The sequence below is a fragment of the Lipotes vexillifer genome, unplaced genomic scaffold (assembly GCF_000442215.2).
Source record: "Lipotes vexillifer unplaced genomic scaffold, Lipotes_vexillifer_v1.1 scaffold496, whole genome shotgun sequence".
Lineage (NCBI taxonomy): Eukaryota > Metazoa > Chordata > Mammalia > Artiodactyla > Lipotidae > Lipotes > Lipotes vexillifer.
In genome coordinates, this window is record NW_006786690.1 from 9,132,509 (window position 1) to 9,152,740 (window position 20,232).

The window sequence follows — 20,232 nt, forward strand, 5'->3', positions numbered from 1 at the left end:
GGGGTGGCGGGCGCCGGGGCGGCGGGGGTGGCGGGCGCCGGGGCAGGGTGTGAGGGCGCATGCTCCGGAGAGCCCTCCACCTGGAGGTCGGGAAGGGCCCCCACACCCCCAGAGGTGTTTGGGCTTTGTTCGTCACTTGTGGTCTGAGGGAACGGGCGCTTGGTGTGGGCCCGGTGCAGCCCCCCGACACCCCCGTGGTCTGAGTGGGCTTCAATTTGTTCATTAGAGTTGGGCCTTCAAATCTTAATTAAGATCGTGACCAATTCATATGCCTGCAAAACCCTGCGGAGCAAGAGATGTTACGTGGGTTCAGTGATGCTCAAACCCCACGGGTTTAGTGTGGGACGTGTGTTTAGGGAGAGGGTCAAAGCTTTCACCAGATGCTCACATAACTCCAAAAGAGTAAGAACTTGCACTTAGGGTCTAGAGTCTCACGGTCTAGAGGGGTCCTTTTCTCAGTCCGTACCAGCGTGATTTCCCCCATGGGAGTTCAGACAGTATTTAAATGGTTAAAAATAATTGCACTTCTAGGTCCACTTTATAGGTGAGAAAACTGGGGCACAGAGTCTAAGGGACTAGCCCAAGATGACATGGAGCTACATTTCCATTGGGCTCAGGTTTTTTTTCTTTTGTCATCCTTAACGCCTCTGCAAATTGTTCATGTGGAGATGCCTTTGTAACTGCCATCTCAGTGGAAAGGGTCAACGTGTTAGATGGTGGAGGAGGGTGATGTTAAGGAGAGCCTGTATCACTGAAACGTGTCACCTGGGGTTGGGGACCATGCCCGGGCCAGGGTCATGGCCATGGCCAGAGTATTGAGAAAAGGGAGCGCAGGGACTGTTTTCCTTTAACAAATGTGGTCTTCTGTGCGGGACTCCAGACATTTTCCCTCCAATCTTGGTGTTAAGAGGGAACTGAAAAGAAAGGTCAGCTGGGCTCTGCCTCTGCTGCATTGTCTCTCGAGTGTTTCCAGTCAACCTTTTAGAGTAATGAGTTTTGTTTATCAGGAAGTAAAAGATTCTTACCGTGATGCTGAGATTCACCCAAGGAGGTAGTCACGGAGAGAGAGCATGTGCAGTGGACTGGCCAACACACCATCAGGAGACTGAGGGTCCAACGAATGATGCTCTTCTGTGCTTCATGGAAAGTGCACACCTCAAGCTTTAAGTCACTTTCACTTTTAGCATCCGTCGGTCCAGGGTCAAGGCCAGGCCCAGGCTGTCCCATTGCGTTCCCAATGCCTTGCCCTAGGTGGGCATTGCCCCGAGTCCTGGGTGAATCCCTGGTGCCGGGTTCCTAGACTCCAGGGGAAGCGCCTGGGAGCAGTCCAGTCCTGAGAATCCTGTCTGCTGCCACAGGCCAGCGGCCGTCCCCAGCTCTTTTCAGAAAGAGACTTTTTACTGAGAGTTTCGCAAGCCTCGCCGCCTTTCAGGGCTGTTGGAAGGTTTGTATGAGAGCAGCTGCCAGGAGTTGTCTGAAGCCGTGTTGCCTTCAGTTACCTCAAAGCGGCAGATGTTGGGCTTGTGAAAGATGAACCCCAAGTACTTGTATGGTTGAGGGACAGAGTTGCCTTGAGGAAAAGCTGTGTATTTTTATAAAACATTCTTAGGATTTCAGTCTCGGGAAATGCTCTCTCCAAGGACCTCAGGTTTCCGTGTAGTTGTATCAGATGAGCGTTTTACGACCCTCTAGGTTTGATGCAGCCCGAATTACCTGTGAACTTCATAACCCTGTAGGTAAAGCGAGCAGCCTTGGCTGACTCCTAGAAGACAGGTGAGTGTCACAAGCTGTCCAGGTCTTTGTAGTTCTTCTAGTTTTGGGTTGCTCAGGTTTTGTGGGCCCTGAGACAACTCTGTTCTGTCTGAAAGGACCAAGTAAATACAATTGAAAACTGAGCTTGAAGCCTGTCTTAGTCGATATTGATAGCCCACTAGGGAATAGTCATTGCGGCCCTTTCTCTGAGTGGTCTTCCCTCCGCTGAGAGCGACAGCCTTCTAAATGGATGCATGTTAAAGACTGACTCTCAGCCTCGTAAATATGCTCCTGGCACTTGGGCAGTAATTCAAAGATCGCTTTGGACCAGAAACCCCATTTTGTTGATTGAGGAAGCTCAGAGCGTGCGCCCTGGCCAGCGAAATTCACCCATCCTGTTGGGAGACTGTTCTCCCAGCTTTTCTGCCACATGATATTTAGCCATGGGCAGTATGTCTGCTGATTTCATCCAGAAAACAATCTCTTGACCCATCGGTGACGCCCAGGTTACACCTGGGAGGGTCCTGTAACCTCTGGTGCTTGCATCCCTGGCAGCTGTCCCTGGGGTTCCTCTGGATGGAGCCCCCCGCATCCGGGGTCTTTCCCGCCTGTGGGCGGGTTCAGCTCTGTGACAGAGAGGGACATGGGCTGTGATTTTTTTTTTTTTTAATTTTATTTATTTATTCATTTCTGGCCACGTTGGATCTTCGTTGCTGTATGTGGGCCTTCTCTGGTTGTGTCGAGCTGGGGCTACTCTTCCTTGTGGTGCGCGGGCTTCTCACTGCGGCAGCTTCTCTTGTTGCAGAGCACGGGCTCTAGGCGCGCGGGCTTCAGTAGTTGTGGCTCGCGGGCTCAGTAGTTGTGGCTCGTGGGCTCAGTAGTTGTAGCATGCGGGCTCTAGAGCACAGACTCAGTAGTTGTGGTGCACGGGCTTAGTTGCTCCACGGCACGTGGGATCTTCCCGGACCAGGGCTCGAACCCGTATCCCCTGCACTGGAAGGCGGATTCTTAACCACTGCACCACCAGGGAAGCCCATGGCTATGATTTTTAAGTGGGTGTTAGGAGTTCTGGTCCTTACTTGAATTTTTTATTTCATATAAGGTGGAGGGAAGAATTGAATTATAAGCAGCCGACAGCAAAGAGTTATATAGATGATAACATCTAACGTGTGAGGAAATGAGGCCCATGACAAAAACACAGTTAAGGTACGGCTTACCACCCTCCTTGGACCACTGTCACTGGAGGAAACACAGTTGACCAGTGTTGATCAACGTTTCCCACAAACACCTTGTGTCAGAAGGCTTGGGGTTTTGTATAAATGCTCAGCTGGCTCGATGGGCCAGTACACATAAACCCTTGTCCACTTGTGCAGGTGCTGGCATCTCCAGGTCACAGAGGAGACCCTGCTCATGCCCAAGGCGATGGCAGCTAGTTCTGGCAGAGCTGCAGGTCCCGCAGCAGCCAGCAGCACTGCTGACCTGTTGCTGTGCTGAGCGCCCTTTGGTGTGGAGTGGTTTAGCCATATCTGCCCACCTAGGGGCCGGTGGGCGCAGTCTGGCCTGAGGTCACGGCTCTTCCGGAGTCCTCTCCCCACCGTCTGGCCTGGTAGCTCATTCCACGGTGCTTTGGTCCATTCTGAGTCTCTGCTGCCCCTCCACGCAGACCTGAGGAATAGTGGAGAGCAAGTCAGTATTGTGCGCAGAGACCCAGGGCTGCTCCTTCCACTGGGAACTTGACAATCCCCTGATGCTATTTGTCTCCTGCAGTAGACCTGCAGAATGTTCCAGCCAGGCCCGCCAGTTAAACAAAGAAGGGGAGATAACCAGGGGAAACTCGGCTCCCATTCAAGTAATTGGAGTCTGGGTGCTGTGGGGTTGGACTACCCCAATTAAGGTCATTCTCTGAATAATTGAAATGTGGCGAAGTCATCCTCCAGTCCTGGCTGCTTTGTCGCCCCTTTGCATTGCTGACCGTGGGCACGCCCTGTAGATGGACCGTCTGCCTCCAGCCCTGTACTCGTGGCCGAGCCGGCGAGCATGACAGGACCGGCGGGGGGTGGGCGGGGTGTGCCCGTGACATCGGGTTTGGGTTGCCCAGAGTTCCCTAAGAAACGGAATGCCCCCCATAAGGATGTGTTCCTCTTACACATGCATGTACTGGGCTGCCAGAACGTACCGCCAGGGCAGTCACTGTGTAGGGGTTAGAATGACTGGATTTGCAGCTGTGTGGCCTTTTTTTCCCTCAAAACCTTCCAAGAATGCTTCTGTAAACCGAAGGAAAACTCCTTTGCTTTTAATGTCCTGGGATGCTGATGATGTAAAGGATGAAAGCAGAGCGGGAAGTTACTGCTTCCCTTGCCTGTGTGGAACTAAGTGGAGCCTTCAGAGGTGGATCTTTGACTAACAGTCAACTTTAAAGAGTGTACCGGGCATCTCAGAATCGAAGGGAAGGGCTGAGCACAGAGCGAGTGCCACCTGGACTCAGACAGTGGCCTTTTGAAGTGGCACATGCTCCCCCTGTGACAGTGAGAGCGTGTGGCCCTAGTGATGGAGGATGGGGACTGAGGTATACTGGCAGGGCCACTGGCCATCGGTCCCCTGGCTCTCGGCCAGCAGTGAGGTCGAGCCCATCGGAGGCTGCCCCGTCTGATCCGCCAGCCCCACGTGGGTCTTCCTCCCTCTAGTGGAGGAATGAACACGGGTCTCTGCTGTTTTCCCCCGTGGAAGGCTCCTGGCAGCGAGGGCAGTGCACAGGGAGGATAGGAAAGTCAACCGATGGGATCTCTGTGCAGAGATGCCCCAGGCCCCCGAAGCCTTCAGGTCCATGTGTGGTATGCTGTGCTTGCAGCGGCAAGATGCAGCCTTGGCCCTGAGGACAGCGGTTTTAACACTGACTCCCTGTGTGACACAGCAGGCCTATTGCAAATACCTGTACAAGGCAATCTGCAGAGTGGAGGGGAGGAATTGCATTTGGCTTCTTCTGTAGGCTTTTGCCAAAGATGTTTTAAAGAGAAATCAAAGGATAAAAACGACCCTGGGCTTAACCGATGAGCTGCCGGGGCAGGTTCGGGATTCCACGTATGGAAGGGGCTGGCGAGGTGTCCCTCTGTCCACTGTGTGAACCGCTGAGGGACAGCATTAACAATGAATTATTTTGTTTCCTGCTGTCGTTGGACAGATTTGGGAAGCTAGAAGCAGCGTTACAAGCTAATTCTTTCTCCCTCTCTCTTTGTCTCTGTAGAAACTTGAAGGGTCTAAGTGCAAAGGGCAGCTTTTGATTTTTGGGGCAACCAACTGGGACTTGATTGGTCGAAAAGAAGTGCCTAAACAACAAGGTATGAGAAACAATTTCTAAAGAATAGAAGACGCTACTATTGATTGAGTGCTTCCTGTGTGCTAGGTGTCCAGTGTGATTCTGGTGACTGTCCGCCAGGTAGGTATTCTCTTTACAGAAGTGCTCAGAGAGGCCAAGCGATTTGCCCAGGGCCACACAGCCACTCCAGTGATGGGGCTGAATTTGAACCCGGGTCTTGGGCAAGTCTCTCACTTGGGTACAACTCTGCTTTTGAAAATTCCATTGAGATTAAACAGAAGAATATAAGTAGTAGCCTCAAATAAACCTCGACACTTTTTTTCCCATCTTCTCATGTCACTTATTTTCATTAAAATGAAGAGGCTGGTGCTGTGGAATGTCAGAATGTCCTCGATATTTGTCACGTGTCAGATGGCGAACTTGTTAGACGTTTCAAAAGAGTCCACGTTTCCTTGCAAACTGCCAGATTGTTGCGGGAACTGGTTGGACAGAGCAAGTAGCAGTCTGGAGTGGAGGAAGCAGTGAAATCCTAAGAAGTATCTTAGCCCCCACATGTTTTTAGAAAATTGGTGTCTTTTCTCAGGAGAATACTGGCCCATCCAAGAGAAGTAAGGCTGGTACTTTGCCATGTTTTATGGCTTCTTGATTTCATTTGGAAAGATTCCCAAAGTACTTTCCAGCATTGCCCGGTGGACAGATATTTGCACACTGACACTCCCTGGGGCCTCAGGATGGGCGGTGGAGATGACCTTAATCCATGAAAACAGCGGGCGGGGTTTCAGCAGCACTCAGAGTCCAGATGAGTTAGAAATGGGTTTGAGCCATTTTCTTCCGGTTGGGAAAAGTGCCCAGCCTTCAGGACCAAGCTCTCAGCCTGAGCTGCCTGATGGCTGGTGTCACCTGGAACCTCTCCTGGGACGTGATAACATCAGTCTCCCTGCCAGCCCTGGCGCAGGTGTCGCATTGTCTCTCCAAGCTGTTCTTTAAGTGAGTGGCCCACTTGCAATTAGAGACACGCAGGCCCCAAGCGGGAAGCAGATTCCAGAGGGGAACCCATGGCAGAGCAGGGCTGCCTCTAGTTGAAGGAATTTTGCCGCACTTGGGCTCATTTTAAGAGTGCCTTTTTGTCTTCTCCGAGGCCCACCTTTGCTTCCCGGATGTTTCTCCCTCTGAATGAAGTTTTATGTAATTAAACAAAAATTTTAAAGTCTTGCAGTGTCTTTCGGCTCTCTGTGAACTAGCCAGTAGACATGATGGGAAGGGAGGGAGAATTTGTTTTCCCACGGGCGCCAAACATGAAGGGAAGGATTTCCCCTCCCGCCCTCACCTTTCCCAGCCCCTCCCATTCGCGAAGCTGCCTTCCTTCCGAGAGCCCATCGGCCCTTGGGTACGCATCACTGGATCTCATAAAGTCAGCAGCATCCTTCGTTTTCAAGATAACACAGTGATTTTGTGCTCCACCTCTGACCAGGACCAGGCCCTGGGCATTAACGACCTCCAGCCAGGCCGAGTGGCCCGGGACTGCTGCTCTGCATTTCGTATGACTAGGATCCCTCTGAAGGTTCCTTGGGAGGCCCCGAGAATCCCTGTCTCTCATGAGTTGATGACATCTTGGGCACTGACATTCGTGGAGCTCATGCAGGGAAGATGCTTTGGCAGATCAGACCATCCACTCAGCTGTGCGGGGGTCCGCTTAGCCACTCTGGGTCAGCTGTGGTGTCCCGTGGCATCTCCTGGCACTGCGTGTCGTCCACAGGCGTGGCACACAGCAGTCATGCCACCATGATGCGCAGACGTTAGCATAGGTGTGAAGGCTGTCATCTCTGGTTTGCTCTTTCCCAGGAAATTGCTGGGTCTTCTTTCACCTTTCAGTGGTAGAGCAGCGTCTTCGGGTGGAGAAGCTCAGGGGTGCCCTGAATCACGGTAGGGAACTTCCCTCTCTTCCCTGACCCGCCCCAGGTAGTTAAATGAGCGGCCGCGCCCGGCACCCTCTGCTGGTGGGGTGCTGGCAGGGTGGGGACGGACGGGGACAGTTCTGCAGACTTTCGCGTGGAGCCAGGTACTTGATGGAGAAGTTGACCTCTCAATCCGTTCCTGCATCCAGGTCAGTCTGACACAGTTGATTTTGGCAGCAGCTAGCATTTCATAATAGTCACCACGGACCTAAACATGGGCTCGTTTTTCTGTCCTTGAGAGCCCCACGTTGAGGAAATTAAGCCCCAGATCGGCCACGCCCTGTCCACTAACAAGGTGAAGTGGGGGGTGTGATGGAGGCGGCTGTCTCTCCCCGTCCCCCACGCCCTTGAACGGTCCCCAGTGCCCTGCCCCAGGCACGGGGAGGCCCTGGCCCTCGGGGTGGGAGGCACGGGACTTCAGTAGGGTAAGTGCTGTGACAGGATTCACAGGGCGCTGGGGTCCAGAAAGCAACGAGTTGAAAGGGGGATGTGGGCAAGGAAGTCTTCCCAGAGCCGGGGGTGTTTGACCTGAGGTGCGAAGAACAGAGGCAGGGGGCAGGGAAGGGCCTTCCGGGGGAGCAAATACGTGGGCGGAGCTAGGGGTCATGACTCGGCCAGCATGATGGGACCCCTGAGAAAGATGGGGTGCAGGCTCGGGCTTGGCCCCCAAGGGAGCCTCGTGGCTGCAGGCCCCCAGCCCCTCCCCACCCCCAGGTAGAGGGCCGGGAGGGAGCTGTCGGGAGGGTGAGGGAGACTGGGGGCCTGCTACCTGCTCTTTGGGGTCGGCCCCCAGCCCGGCGGGGCTGCAGGGTGGAGGTGGTGGCACCTGCTTTTCGGCCGCTGGCTTTTTGGCACATTGGGCAGGTGGGTTCGGGCCAGAGACGGAGGTGGGGCGGTGTCTGTGCAGATGGCCACTGATGGGTCCACACCGCTGGTGCGCTGCCCCGGGAGCCCCCGAGGGTGTGCTTTACGTGGGGAGTTGGGGGTCGGCCCTCTGGCTGGTGACACTGGGGCAGCTCTCAGCACCCACCGGGGCTCTGCGGCCATTTGACATGTGTTCCCTTTGCCTTCGCAGCCGCCTACCGCAACCTCGGTCAGAACTTATGGGGGCCCCACAGGTACGGGTGCCTTTCGGGGGTCCGGGTACGGACGGTGGTGTCGGGGTCATGTGCCGCCCACAGTCTCCTCATCACCACGGAAGGGAAGCTGTGGAGCTGGGGTAAGTACCACGGGGACGCAGCGAGACCCGTGGCGTGGCCCGTGGGTGGGCTCCCTTCCCCCATCCCCTGGAGGGGAGACCCTCGTCCGCCCTCCGGGGCTGTGCCGTCCGCCCTCCGGGGCTGTGCCGCTTGCTGTGCGTTTCCTCTCTTCCTGATGCCCAGCTAGTCTGTGCCCCGTGAAAACGTCACTCCCTCCCCTCTTCTGCCAGGTTTTGGTCTGTACGTAACCCCCCATTTCTCTGAATCCTTTCTTTAGGCAGCCTTTTCCCGAACGTTCTGACTGACTCTGGATCTGATATCGAGGTGTGCCTAGTATTGAATTCCTATTTTAGGTGTGCTGTCCCCCCAGCACACAGCACAGTGTGACGTAGACCTCTGTTCTTGCCACTTTAAATGCCACCAGCTTTTACGTCTGCCACGTGGTGACACCAGCCTGAGTCTATGTTCCTCTGTTTCCTGTTCCATCGCCCCAGAGAGTTGAGTTTGCTCTTTCCAAGGTGATCTGCTTGCCCTGCTTCTGGACTCCCTCGCCTGGGTGCTGGGGGACGCTCTCCTTGTCTTCTAGCCTCCCTTCCCTTTCAGGGTCCCCCGCAGAGTGCTTCCACTGCCGCCTGCCCTGTGTCCTCATCCAGAGCCTTCACACAGGTCCCGGCTGGGGCTCAGTTGCCCCCACGCCCTCTGCTGCCTCCTGGACTCTTCCGCAGACGGTGTTGGCGGTTGTCCTCAGCCTTTGTTTCTGGCCCTCTGGCTAGCTTTGGGTCCATAAGACTGCATTTTTATTTCGGGCTGTTTGAACCTTTTTTTTTTTTTTGCAATTTCATGAGTGGCTGTACCAAAGTCCAAATACATTAACATCTGTTGTCTTCCCTGCACTCTGCTAATTTTGTAATTCTGTTGAAAAAAAGCTAACAAGTGTGTCTGGCCCAAATTTAAACTTCATAGTTTCTTGGTGACACGCTGACATTGCCGCGATTTTCGTTTGCTTCCAGTTGGCGCAGGGTTGTGTCCCTCCCGCAAAACCCCCTTCTGCCCACTGCGCCAACCCTGAACGCAGCCTCCTACGTCGGGGTTCCCAACTTCAGTTGTCCTCTTTCTGGTCTCTTTACTGAATGTCACTTCCGTGTTGCTTCTAAAAACATCCCCTCTCCTGACCCCCTGGGCAGGGAATGATTCTAAAAGCTGTGCGTCTGACCTGCCCCAGAACAAAGACGTGTCCCATGAGCAGACTCGCCGCTTTAGGGGGGATGAGCCAGTGGGAGTGTCATGTGTCCACAGTGAGTCCCTGGAAGGCTCAGGGCCCAGTCCAGCGCCCGAGAGCCTTAGTGCTGCGGCCCGGAGCTCACGGGGTCTGCACCCGTTGACCATCTGGGCCTCTCGAGCCGAAAAACCGCATCCGGTGCTCATTCGTGCCTTTCACAGTGAACTTGGGCAGTTTCCGCTAGAAGCTGGTGTCTGCCTGTCCTGCTGGAGCGCCATAATCAAAGCCTGAGGACGGTTTTCCTGTAGTAACGGCGGCTGGTCACCCCTTCTCGAGCCCTGTCCAGGACAGTTGAGGCTCATCTTTGTGGCTCTGCTCCCCCTCTTTCATGACTGCAAGGTCAAAGTTCATTGTTGGGGAAGGATGTGGAAACCTCCCCCACGTTCCGAATTGCCTGGCTTTCTGGCCCCATAAAATCTCCCGAAATGTTCGGTAACAAGTGTGGTTCTTCTCTTAGAGGTACCTGGGAGAGGCCCACTGAGGTGCTGAGTTTAGAACCCTTGTAGCCTGTGTTGAAAACTAGGTACAGTTTAGGGGGGCCAGCCTTCCGGCCCCCCAGCTCTCCACACCTGCTTTGAGCTGCAGGGCTGTGTCGGGACAGGACTGTGGTGCAGAGGGCCTGGCAGGTCTCGGCCTCCGGCACCCCCCGATTCCACACCAGCACAGCCCCAGAGGTGGAGGTCAGCCCGTGGCCAGGGAGGGCCTGTGTTCAGAGCAGGCCTGGCCTTTGGCCGTCGCTGGGGTTCACGTGGTTAAGGGTCCTGCGAAGGCTGCTCCATGGCAGGTGGGCTTAGAGAGGAGAGAAATACAGGGTCCACGGTAGACGCCTGGGGCGCTGAGGGAATCAGACTCCTGTGAGGCAGGTGTTACCGTCTTAAAATACCTCTGAAGCGAATGAAGGAATTGGCGTCTGGCAGGTGTGGTGAGAAGTGAGAGCTGTGAGCTCCCCTGAGCTCGTCCGCTTGTGTGTACCATCCAGGTGGAACCTGGTTTTCTTCCATTTCCCTCGGGGGCAGAGAGCTGGCGAAAGTGCTCCGATCTGTCCCAGCCACTGCCCCAGAAAAGAGGGTCAGAGCAGGTGAGGTGGTGGCTGGTAGCTGCACGCCAAGGCGACTCTGGGGACAGCCCTACGTATCTCATCTAGTCACCCGACCCCACCGGCAGGCTTGAAAGGCTGGCATTGCCTGCGGAGCCGGGCTTGTGGGTTTGGAGGGCGCCTTCTGGGAGACCCAGCCTCGCCCAGCAGCTGCTCCAGCCGCCCTCTCTCCTCCCCGCTTTATCTATCCTGCTCCTGACCCGCAGGGCGAAATGAGAAGGGCCAGCTGGGCCATGGCGACACCAAGAGAGTTGAAGCCCCCAGACTCATCGAGGGGCTCAGCCATGAGGTGATCGTGTCCGCGGCGTGTGGGCGGAACCACACCTTGGCCTTGACGGGTAAGGAAGGGCCGCTTCCCTCGAAATGGGGTCAGAGGTCAAATGGTCCACCTGGGGCGGGGGGTGGGGCTGCCGCCGTGACCCATGGTCATGATCAGAAAGATGCCCAGGGAGCCCGCTGGTCAGCTGCTTGAGGCATCGGGAGCCTCGCCCACGGGCACCAGTGGCTGGGGCAGCGGGAGGCTCTCTGCTGGGGAGTGGGTCTGCTCTGAGGTATCCACCCCACCCCGTTTTGGAGAGTTGTCTCACTTGCATTCTTCCTGGCAAAAGAGCTGTTTTTATTATTTTAGAGCCTTTGATTCCAAGTCTAGTTCTGAATACTCAGCATTATTTTCCCTTTGGTGATGAATGTTGTTCTTTCCTTCCAGAAACGGGCTCCGTGTTTGCGTTTGGGGAGAACAAGATGGGGCAGCTGGGCCTCGGCAACCAGACGGACGCCGTGCCCAGCCCCGCACAGGTGCCCGCCCTCCTCCGCCTTCAGGGCCTTTGTTTCTCGTTGCTTTGGGGTTGTATTTTCTGGGGTGAGATCAGACATTCCTCTCCATTGTTTGAGTTACTGGGTCCCTTGTAAAAGCAGGATCTCGATGCTTTGAGTGGGTCAGGTTTAGTAGATGTTCACAGGTGAAGAACATCTCTAGAAACAGTTTTTCATTCCGACTGAAATAACTTGTTCCAGAGGCCTGTTTGCAGCCTGTTCTATTCCAAAGTGAGAATTGTTACGTGGATGTGATTGGTCTTTATCTGAGAATACTCTTGAATTTTGACTTTGTAACAAGTCACCGGCCAGGTACTTAGAACACAAATAGGAGGTCGGTCGTCTCTTATTCCTGAGAAACTTTGGAGTCATTTGGAGGAGTGGGATTTATACCTCAAAAGTGAACTACTGACATAAGGCAGCAGGATGCTACATTGAGTGTCTGACGAGGGAAGGGACTTGGGTTTCATGGTCTAAAAAAATAGACCTTGACCTTGTCCAAACATACCTGTAGTTTGGAGGATTTTCGAGGTGTTGCTGTTTTCTTAGCCATTTGCTCTGCAGTGGAATGTGACGGTTTCCAGAGTGAGCTGGCGCCGGGACAGAGCCCGGGACTCGGCATCCCCCATCGCCTTTCCCCGTGATTTCCCTACTTTGCGCCCTCCAGTTCGCCCGGTCTGGCTTTCCCAGACCGATTAGTTTGCAATAGCGAGTCTTCTAAGCACTTTCTCAGATTTGTTTCCAAATCCCATGCCAAATTACTCAGGGCCTTTGCTGTCTTCCAAGTTCCTAATTTCGAACCATTATATTTCTTCTTCACACCTTCAATTAAGGCTAATTAGCAAGCGGCTCTTAACAGTAGTAAAAGAGAGTGTAAAACAGTTCATTTTACTGGTTGGCAATAACGCTTATAAAAGCTTTTCTTTTTAAAGTTGCGTGACATCAAAACTAGTGACTAGCTGGAGTGGGATTTGGGAACTACATGTGATTAGTTTTGTTTTCTGACACCTTCGTGCCCACGCCAGTCAGTTGAATTCAGCATTCACTGGGCACCAGGATGTGTGAGGCACAGCGTTGTGCATTTTGAGGGTTACAAAGACTCGGGGACATGATTTGCTTGTCTGAACTGACTTTATACTGGGAGGTGTTTCTTTACATACATTCTAAGCCTTTGCCTTCAGCGTTGTTGGGTCCGTTAGAAGAGTCCTTTGTAGCCTAGTAATTGTTTCACACCAACCTGTGGGGAGGTAGAGACTTTATCAATCTTTAAAAAAAAAAAAAAGTCTAAAAGTCTGCTGTCTTTTCTTTTCAGATAATGTACAACGGGCAGCCAATTACCAAAATGGCCTGTGGGGCTGAATTCAGTATGATAATGGACTGCAAAGGAAACCTCTATTCCTTTGGGTGCCCTGAATATGGTCAGCTGGGTATGCAAAGTACATTTTTTAAAAGCTCTGTAATCTAACTGTATGTTTAGAACCAGAAGTCAGTGTGGGGCTTGCACACACATGGTAGAAATGTGGGTAATTGATCGCAGATAATAGCCTTGATCCATTAAGTGGATGTCCTGGTTAGTGGACCAGCATGTCATAATTCATGGGGTTGTGGAGTCTGACAGTGACTTGCCTTAATGAAAGTCAGGGCTTGCGTCTGACAAAGGTTTTTTTTCTGATTTGGGAATTCATTTTTGTATAGAAGGATATCAAAGCTTTTTTTTTTTTTTTTTTAATCAAACCACCTTCATTCATTTTCATATTTAAGGATTTGCCTTCATTGAAAGTGAGGAAATTATACAAGAATAAGGTTGTTTTGAAAACCTCGGCCTGAGCCATTATTTCAGGTATACACGTGAAGAGCCCAATATCTTGAAAAAGTGGGATTGTTTTCCGGATTTTCACCCCTAAACAGAAGGGATGAAATTTACTTATTATTCATTGAGAAAACTCAGCAGGTAGTTCTCATCAGTTCTCAGTGCGTGGAAAATGACTCTCCATCCTGACTTTACAAGGTCTCCATTTTCTTTTCCCATCTGACACCGAAGTGTTTTTTTTTTTCCCCTTCCTGGCGTCTTCCCACCTTCCAGCTCCTTCCAAGTGGGAGGTGAGGAGTGGGCGCCCTCTTCTGGCTCCTGAGTTTCCCGCTGCTCTGGATCCTCTGCAGCTCCTGGATCTGGGTTGCCTGGGTCTCCACGTCATTAAAAGCAGGCAGATGGAAGATAGTATAAATAGAACGAGGAGCATCTCGCTGGCCTTTAGACTTTAGGGAACAGTGACTTTGTGAAACTAAATATACCTAAGTCAGAAGTGAATAAGAGAACAGCCCCATGCACATTCAGCTTTGGTTGCCAGGGAGTTGCCAGAGACTGTTGGAGAGGCCGTTTCCATGCAAGTTTCTGGTCTACTTCTGGAAACGTGTGCAGCCCCCCTGCTGTCTGTGGCTGCCCCAGATCTGCAGACAGGCAGCTTGTCGCAGCAGGTAGATTTTCCTTCAGGGAAATGAAATGCCCTTGGCAATGATGATGACAGCTAACATTTAGTGAGCAGTTACCATGAACCAGTCCCCATTGCAGCACTTTATACCGAATCTCATTTGCTTGGTTTACACTTGTTTAAAGGTATTTTGAGAAGTTGGCTTGATTTATATCTACAGAGGCAGTTAATCTTCCCAGTTTATTTTAAAACCGGTTTTCAGTGTGATTGTCCAAACCCAGAGAGATCCCTTTTCAGAACTAGAACTTGACCTCGGAAGGTGCATCCCCAGCGTGCACTCACCCCCGTGCTCGCTCCCACGACGTGTCAAGCAAGGCAGAGGCGAGAACGTACGTTTAACTCTGCTTTAACGACCATGATGATGTATTAGGTTACTGGTAATTCATAAAAAAGCAAGCCTGGGGGGCTTCCCTGGTGGTGCAGTGGTTGAGAGTTCGCCTGCCGATGCGGGGGACACAGGTTCGTGCCCCGGTCCGGGAAGATCCCACATGCCGCGGGGCGGCTGGGCCCGTGAGCCATGGCCGCTGAGCCCGAGTGTCCGGAGCCTGTGCTCCGCAACGGGAGAGGCCACAACAGTGAGAGGCCTGTGTACCACAAAAAAAATAAATAAAAAGCAAGCCTGGGAAAGTGGCTTGAACTTTTTTGTCCGTTCTCGGCCCATGCAGGGCTCCTTGAGGCCCCCAGGTGGGGCACAGAGAAGACCTTTCCTTTGGATCTGGAGCTTCCCACTTTTTTGGCCACAGCCCAGCCCAAACGTAGACTCGCAAAGAATTTTCACAAAAGTCCTCGTTACAGACAGTGTCCTTGGGTGTTTCTTACTCTGTTCTATTCCTTTTTCAAAAAAAGAAAAAACTGGTTTCAACCCACAGCACCAATTCTATGCCCCACAAGTTGGGTCGTGCCTCAGGTTGGAGGACACTACCTTGGTTGACAGGAGTCCCCACGAGGACCTGCCCAGCCAGGCTGGGCAGGTGCTCTGTGCTATGGCCGCTGCTGACGGCTGGCCCTGTGGTCGCTGCAGGACACAACTCGGATGGCAAGTTCATTGCCCGGGCGCAGCGGATAGAGTACGACTGCGAGCTGGTGCCCCGGCGAGTGGCGATCTTCATCGAGAAGACGAAAGACGGCCAGATCCTGCCGGTCCCGAACGTGGTGGTGCGGGATGTGGCCTGCGGCGCTAACCACACGGTAAGGCTTGAGCGTTTCTGGCCTTTCTTCTGGCTTCCAGGGTGTCACGTCAGTGGAGACCCTTGGCTTTGCAAAGCCAGGAACTGACCCTGGCCCCCTCGACATCCTGCCCTCCTCAAGGGCTTCACACCCTCAGTTGTCCCGGGGCGTCATTCTCACCTGACAGCTTCTCCGTGACGTCCACAGATGTAGCTGAACGCGCAGACGCTTTGGGTTGGGATCATACAGTAAGAGTTTTTCTGCGTTTGTCTTTTGTCTAATGGAACATCACGGATGTTTTTCCAGGTCGATAGACAATATCTCAGACGGGGTGTTGAACAGATTCAGTCATTAAGGGTGTTTCCTTAAAGGTCAATCTAGATAAACGGCAATAAAATTCTGTATGTGCATCTTTTTTTTTTTTTTTTCAGAGCCCAATATCTTGAAAAAGTGGGATTGTTTTCCGGATTTTCACCCCTAAACAGAAGGGATGAAATTTACTTATTATTCATTGAGAAAACTCAGCAGGTAGTTCTCATCAGTTCTCAGTGCGTGGAAAATGACTCTCCATCCTGACTTTACAAGGTCTCCATTTTCTTTTCCCATCTGACACCGAAGTGTTTTTTTTTTTCCCCTTCCTGGCGTCTTCCCACCTTCCAGCTCCTTCCAAGTGGGAGGTGAGGAGTGGGCGCCCTCTTCTGGCTCCTGAGTTTCCCGCTGCTCTGGATCCTCTGCAGCTCCTGGATCTGGGTTGCCTGGGTCTCCACGTCATTAAAAGCAGGCAGATGGAAGATAGTATAAATAGAACGAGGAGCATCTCGCTGGCCTTTAGACTTTAGGGAACAGTGACTTTGTGAAACTAAATATACCTAAGTCAGAAGTGAATAAGAGAACAGCCCCATGCACATTCAGCTTTGGTTGCCAGGGAGTTGCCAGAGACTGTTGGAGAGGCCGTTTCCATGCAAGTTTCTGGTCTACTTCTGGAAACGTGTGCAGCCCCCCTGCTGTCTGTGGCTGCCCCAGATCTGCAGACAGGCAGCTTGTCGCAGCAGGTAGATTTTCCTTCAGGGAAATGAAATGCCCTTGGCAATGATGATGACAGCTAACATTTAGTGAGCAGTTACCATGAACCAGTCCCCATTGCAGCACTTTATACCGAATCTCATTTGCTTGGTTTACACTTGTTTAAAGGTATTTTGAGAAGTTGGCTTGATTTATATCTACAGAGGCAGTTAATCTTCCCAGTTTATTTTAAAACCGGTTTTCAGTGTGATTGTCCAAACCCAGAGAGATCCCTTTTCAGAACTAGAACTTGACCTCGGAAGGTGCATCCCCAGCGTGCACTCACCCCCGTGCTCGCTCCCACGACGTGTCAAGCAAGGCAGAGGCGAGAACGTACGTTTAACTCTGCTTTAACGACCATGATGATGTATTAGGTTACTGGTAATTCATAAAAAAGCAAGCCTGGGGGGCTTCCCTGGTGGTGCAGTGGTTGAGAGTTCGCCTGCCGATGCGGGGGACACAGGTTCGTGCCCCGGTCCGGGAAGATCCCACATGCCGCGGGGCGGCTGGGCCCGTGAGCCATGGCCGCTGAGCCCGAGTGTCCGGAGCCTGTGCTCCGCAACGGGAGAGGCCACAACAGTGAGAGGCCTGTGTACCACAAAAAAAATAAATAAAAAGCAAGCCTGGGAAAGTGGCTTGAACTTTTTTGTCCGTTCTCGGCCCATGCAGGGCTCCTTGAGGCCCCCAGGTGGGGCACAGAGAAGACCTTTCCTTTGGATCTGGAGCTTCCCACTTTTTTGGCCACAGCCCAGCCCAAACGTAGACTCGCAAAGAATTTTCACAAAAGTCCTCGTTACAGACAGTGTCCTTGGGTGTTTCTTACTCTGTTCTATTCCTTTTTCAAAAAAAGAAAAAACTGGTTTCAACCCACAGCACCAATTCTATGCCCCACAAGTTGGGTCGTGCCTCAGGTTGGAGGACACTACCTTGGTTGACAGGAGTCCCCACGAGGACCTGCCCAGCCAGGCTGGGCAGGTGCTCTGTGCTATGGCCGCTGCTGACGGCTGGCCCTGTGGTCGCTGCAGGACACAACTCGGATGGCAAGTTCATTGCCCGGGCGCAGCGGATAGAGTACGACTGCGAGCTGGTGCCCCGGCGAGTGGCGATCTTCATCGAGAAGACGAAAGACGGCCAGATCCTGCCGGTCCCGAACGTGGTGGTGCGGGATGTGGCCTGCGGCGCTAACCACACGGTAAGGCTTGAGCGTTTCTGGCCTTTCTTCTGGCTTCCAGGGTGTCACGTCAGTGGAGACCCTTGGCTTTGCAAAGCCAGGAACTGACCCTGGCCCCCTCGACATCCTGCCCTCCTCAAGGGCTTCACACCCTCAGTTGTCCCGGGGCGTCATTCTCACCTGACAGCTTCTCCGTGACGTCCACAGATGTAGCTGAACGCGCAGACGCTTTGGGTTGGGATCATACAGTAAGAGTTTTTCTGCGTTTGTCTTTTGTCTAATGGAACATCACGGATGTTTTTCCAGGTCGATAGACAATATCTCAGACGGGGTGTTGAACAGATTCAGTCATTAAGGGTGTTTCCTTAAAGGTCAATCTAGATAAACGGCAATAAAATTCTGTATGTGCATCTTTTTTTTTTTTTTTTTCCCTTGGCCACTCGGCATGTGGGATCTTAGTTCCCCGACCAGGGATTGAACCCGTGCCCGCTGCACTGGAAGTCTTAACCACTGGACTTCCAGCGAAGTCCCTATATGTTCGTCTTTTTATCTTAGTTGCCTTCCTGTGGGTATTTTGCCTGAAAATGCCTGAGAGTCAGACTTGGTTCTCGTCTCGCTTGAAGGAGCAGGGCCCGGGGCTGAGAGTTCAGAGGCCGGTCGGTCTCCTGTGTGCAGGCGACTGGCTGAGTGACCTCAGGACTGGGAGCTTTCAGTCCCTTCAGGTCCAACAACTGATTCTCCCCTGTACGGCGTAGTCAGGAGAAATAGATCTTACTTAGGCCCCTGGTGTTAAATCATGTTAATAAGTTGTACATTCACACGATTCAAACATGAGACATCAGCGGTGCTGTGAAGAAAAGAAGATGGATTTTTAAAATTTTTTATTTTTTTAATTGAAGTGTAGCTGATTTACAATGTTGTGTTAGTTTCTGGTGTGCAGCAAAGTGACTCAGTTATACACATTCTCTTTCATGTTCTTTTCCGTTAACGGTTTGTTACAGGATATTGAATATAGTTCCCTGTGTTATACGTTAGGTCCTTGTTGGTTATCTGTTTTCTATATAGTAGTGTGTATCTGCTAATCTCAAACTCCTAATTTATCCCCTTCCTGCTTCCCCTTTGGTAACCATAAGTTTGTTCTCTATGTCTGTGAGTCTGTTTCGTAAATAAGTTCATTGGTGTCACATTTTACATTCCACATATAAGCGATACATGGTCTTTCTCTTTCTGACTTACTTCACTTAGTATGATATACTCTGGGTCCATCCATGTTGCTGCAAATGGCATTATTTTGGGTTTTTTTCATGGCTGAGTAGTATTCCGTTGTGTATCTGTGCCACATTTTCTTTATCCTTTCATCTTTCCATGGACATTTAGGTTGTTGCCATGTCTTGTCTATTGTAAATAGTGCTGCAGTGAACATAAGGGTGCATGTAAGAAGATGGACTTTAAGTTGTTGACATGTCACTGTGCACACTGCCCCTGTGACCAGGTGGAGGTCACCTGTGTGAACCCGCCTGAAGGAGAATCCAAGGTGGGCGGGGCTTTTCCTCTGGGCTCTGTCTGCAGTTTAGTCAGGATTGAAATAGGAAGTGGAGTGCAGTGGCCTGCTCTGGAGACATCACCCTTGTGTTTCTGATGAGGGAAGGGAGAAGACTTGTGGCTTTAATAATAATAATTTGTTAGGAATGGAAAATGGTGTCCCTGGCCGGGAAAACATCCTCGCCATGTGGACCCGCTGCTGGTGCCTCCCCTGTCAGAGGCCGGTGTGGGTCATCTTGAGTGTTTCTGCCCTTTGCCCTTAGCCCTGGCCACAGGCTCTCAGAACAGCAGCCATCCCACTTGTCCCCTGTCCCAGCCCTGCGTTTTCTCTCTCCTGCAGCTGGTCCTGGACTCCCAGAAGCGCGTCTTCTCCTGGGGCTTCGGTGGCTACGGCCGGCTGGGCCACGCCGAGCAGAAGGACGAGATGGTTCCCCGCCTGGTGAAGCTGTTCGACTTCCCTGGACGCGGGGCATCCCAGATCTATGCTGGCTACACCTGCTCCTTTGCCGTCAGCGAAGTGGGTCAGTGCTTCCCCGTCTGGGCCTCGGGAAGAAGGCATCCAGGGCCAAGTCACGGGTTTCCCTCCCTGGCTGTGTGCTCTGGTGGGGAGTCCCGTGACCTTTGCCCTGTTCAAGACCAGGGACCTTGACTTCATCGACCTCCTGGATTCTTTGGACAGAGCAGCTTGTGGTACCGGTGCCAAGCGCCGTGCCTGGCGGGTCCCGGTCCTCTTCCCTTTCTCCTTTGATGTTGCTGAGATGAGGATCCAGCTCTTGAGATGATGATGACAATGGAGACGCGTTTGTCTTTCCCAGGTGGTCTGTTTTTCTGGGGGGCCACAAACACGTCCCGGGAGTCCACCATGTACCCGAAGGCCGTGCAGGATCTCTGCGGCTGGAGAATCCGGAGCCTGGCTTGTGGGTATGTGGCTGTGTCTCCCAGTGAGCGGGGACGTCTCTCCCCATCCCGGGCATGTTGGACACACCCGGGAGGCGCCTTGTCCCTTGAGGGCTCCACTCTTCCCATGGGGCGTAGTGCGCACCAAATTCTAGAGTCAGGAAGGGAGGAAGGGGAGGGACTGTGCTTGGGGCCATCGGGGTTGGGAGGTCTTAGAACAGGTGACTTGCTTTGCTGCTTCTGAGGGTTTCGTTCTTCGAAGGCTTGGTGTGCTCTGTTCGTATTGCAGGTTCAAATCATATTTAGTTAGGAAATTTTAGTTACTGTGACACAGTGGGAACAAGAAAGTATCCTCAAGTCAGTGATTTTCCATTTATTTTGAGGACACCTGTTGAGGACACCTGTTGAGCTCTGTAGCACTTTTTTTTTTTTTTTTTTTTCGATACGCGGGCTCTCACTGCTGTGGCCTCTCCCGTTGCGGAGCACAGGCTCCGGAC

At 52.4% G+C, this 20,232-nt stretch overlaps 1 protein-coding gene across 2 annotated transcripts in view; it reads left to right on the forward strand.

Moving 5' to 3' along the window:
• The window catches only part of RCC2 (regulator of chromosome condensation 2), a 26,367-nt gene that overhangs the window by 2,105 nt on the left and 4,030 nt on the right, over positions 1 to 20,232 (forward strand). For both annotated transcript variants that reach the window (XM_007459256.1, XM_007459257.1), the window contains 8 exons: positions 4,994 to 5,087; positions 8,096 to 8,239; positions 10,801 to 10,932; positions 11,301 to 11,389; positions 12,720 to 12,834; positions 14,918 to 15,084; positions 19,179 to 19,359; positions 19,654 to 19,759. In XM_007459256.1, coding sequence (XP_007459318.1) covers positions 4,994 to 5,087; positions 8,096 to 8,239; positions 10,801 to 10,932; positions 11,301 to 11,389; positions 12,720 to 12,834; positions 14,918 to 15,084; positions 19,179 to 19,359; positions 19,654 to 19,759 — 1,028 coding nt within the window. The remainder of the gene's footprint in view (positions 1 to 4,993; positions 5,088 to 8,095; positions 8,240 to 10,800; positions 10,933 to 11,300; positions 11,390 to 12,719; positions 12,835 to 14,917; positions 15,085 to 19,178; positions 19,360 to 19,653; positions 19,760 to 20,232) is intronic.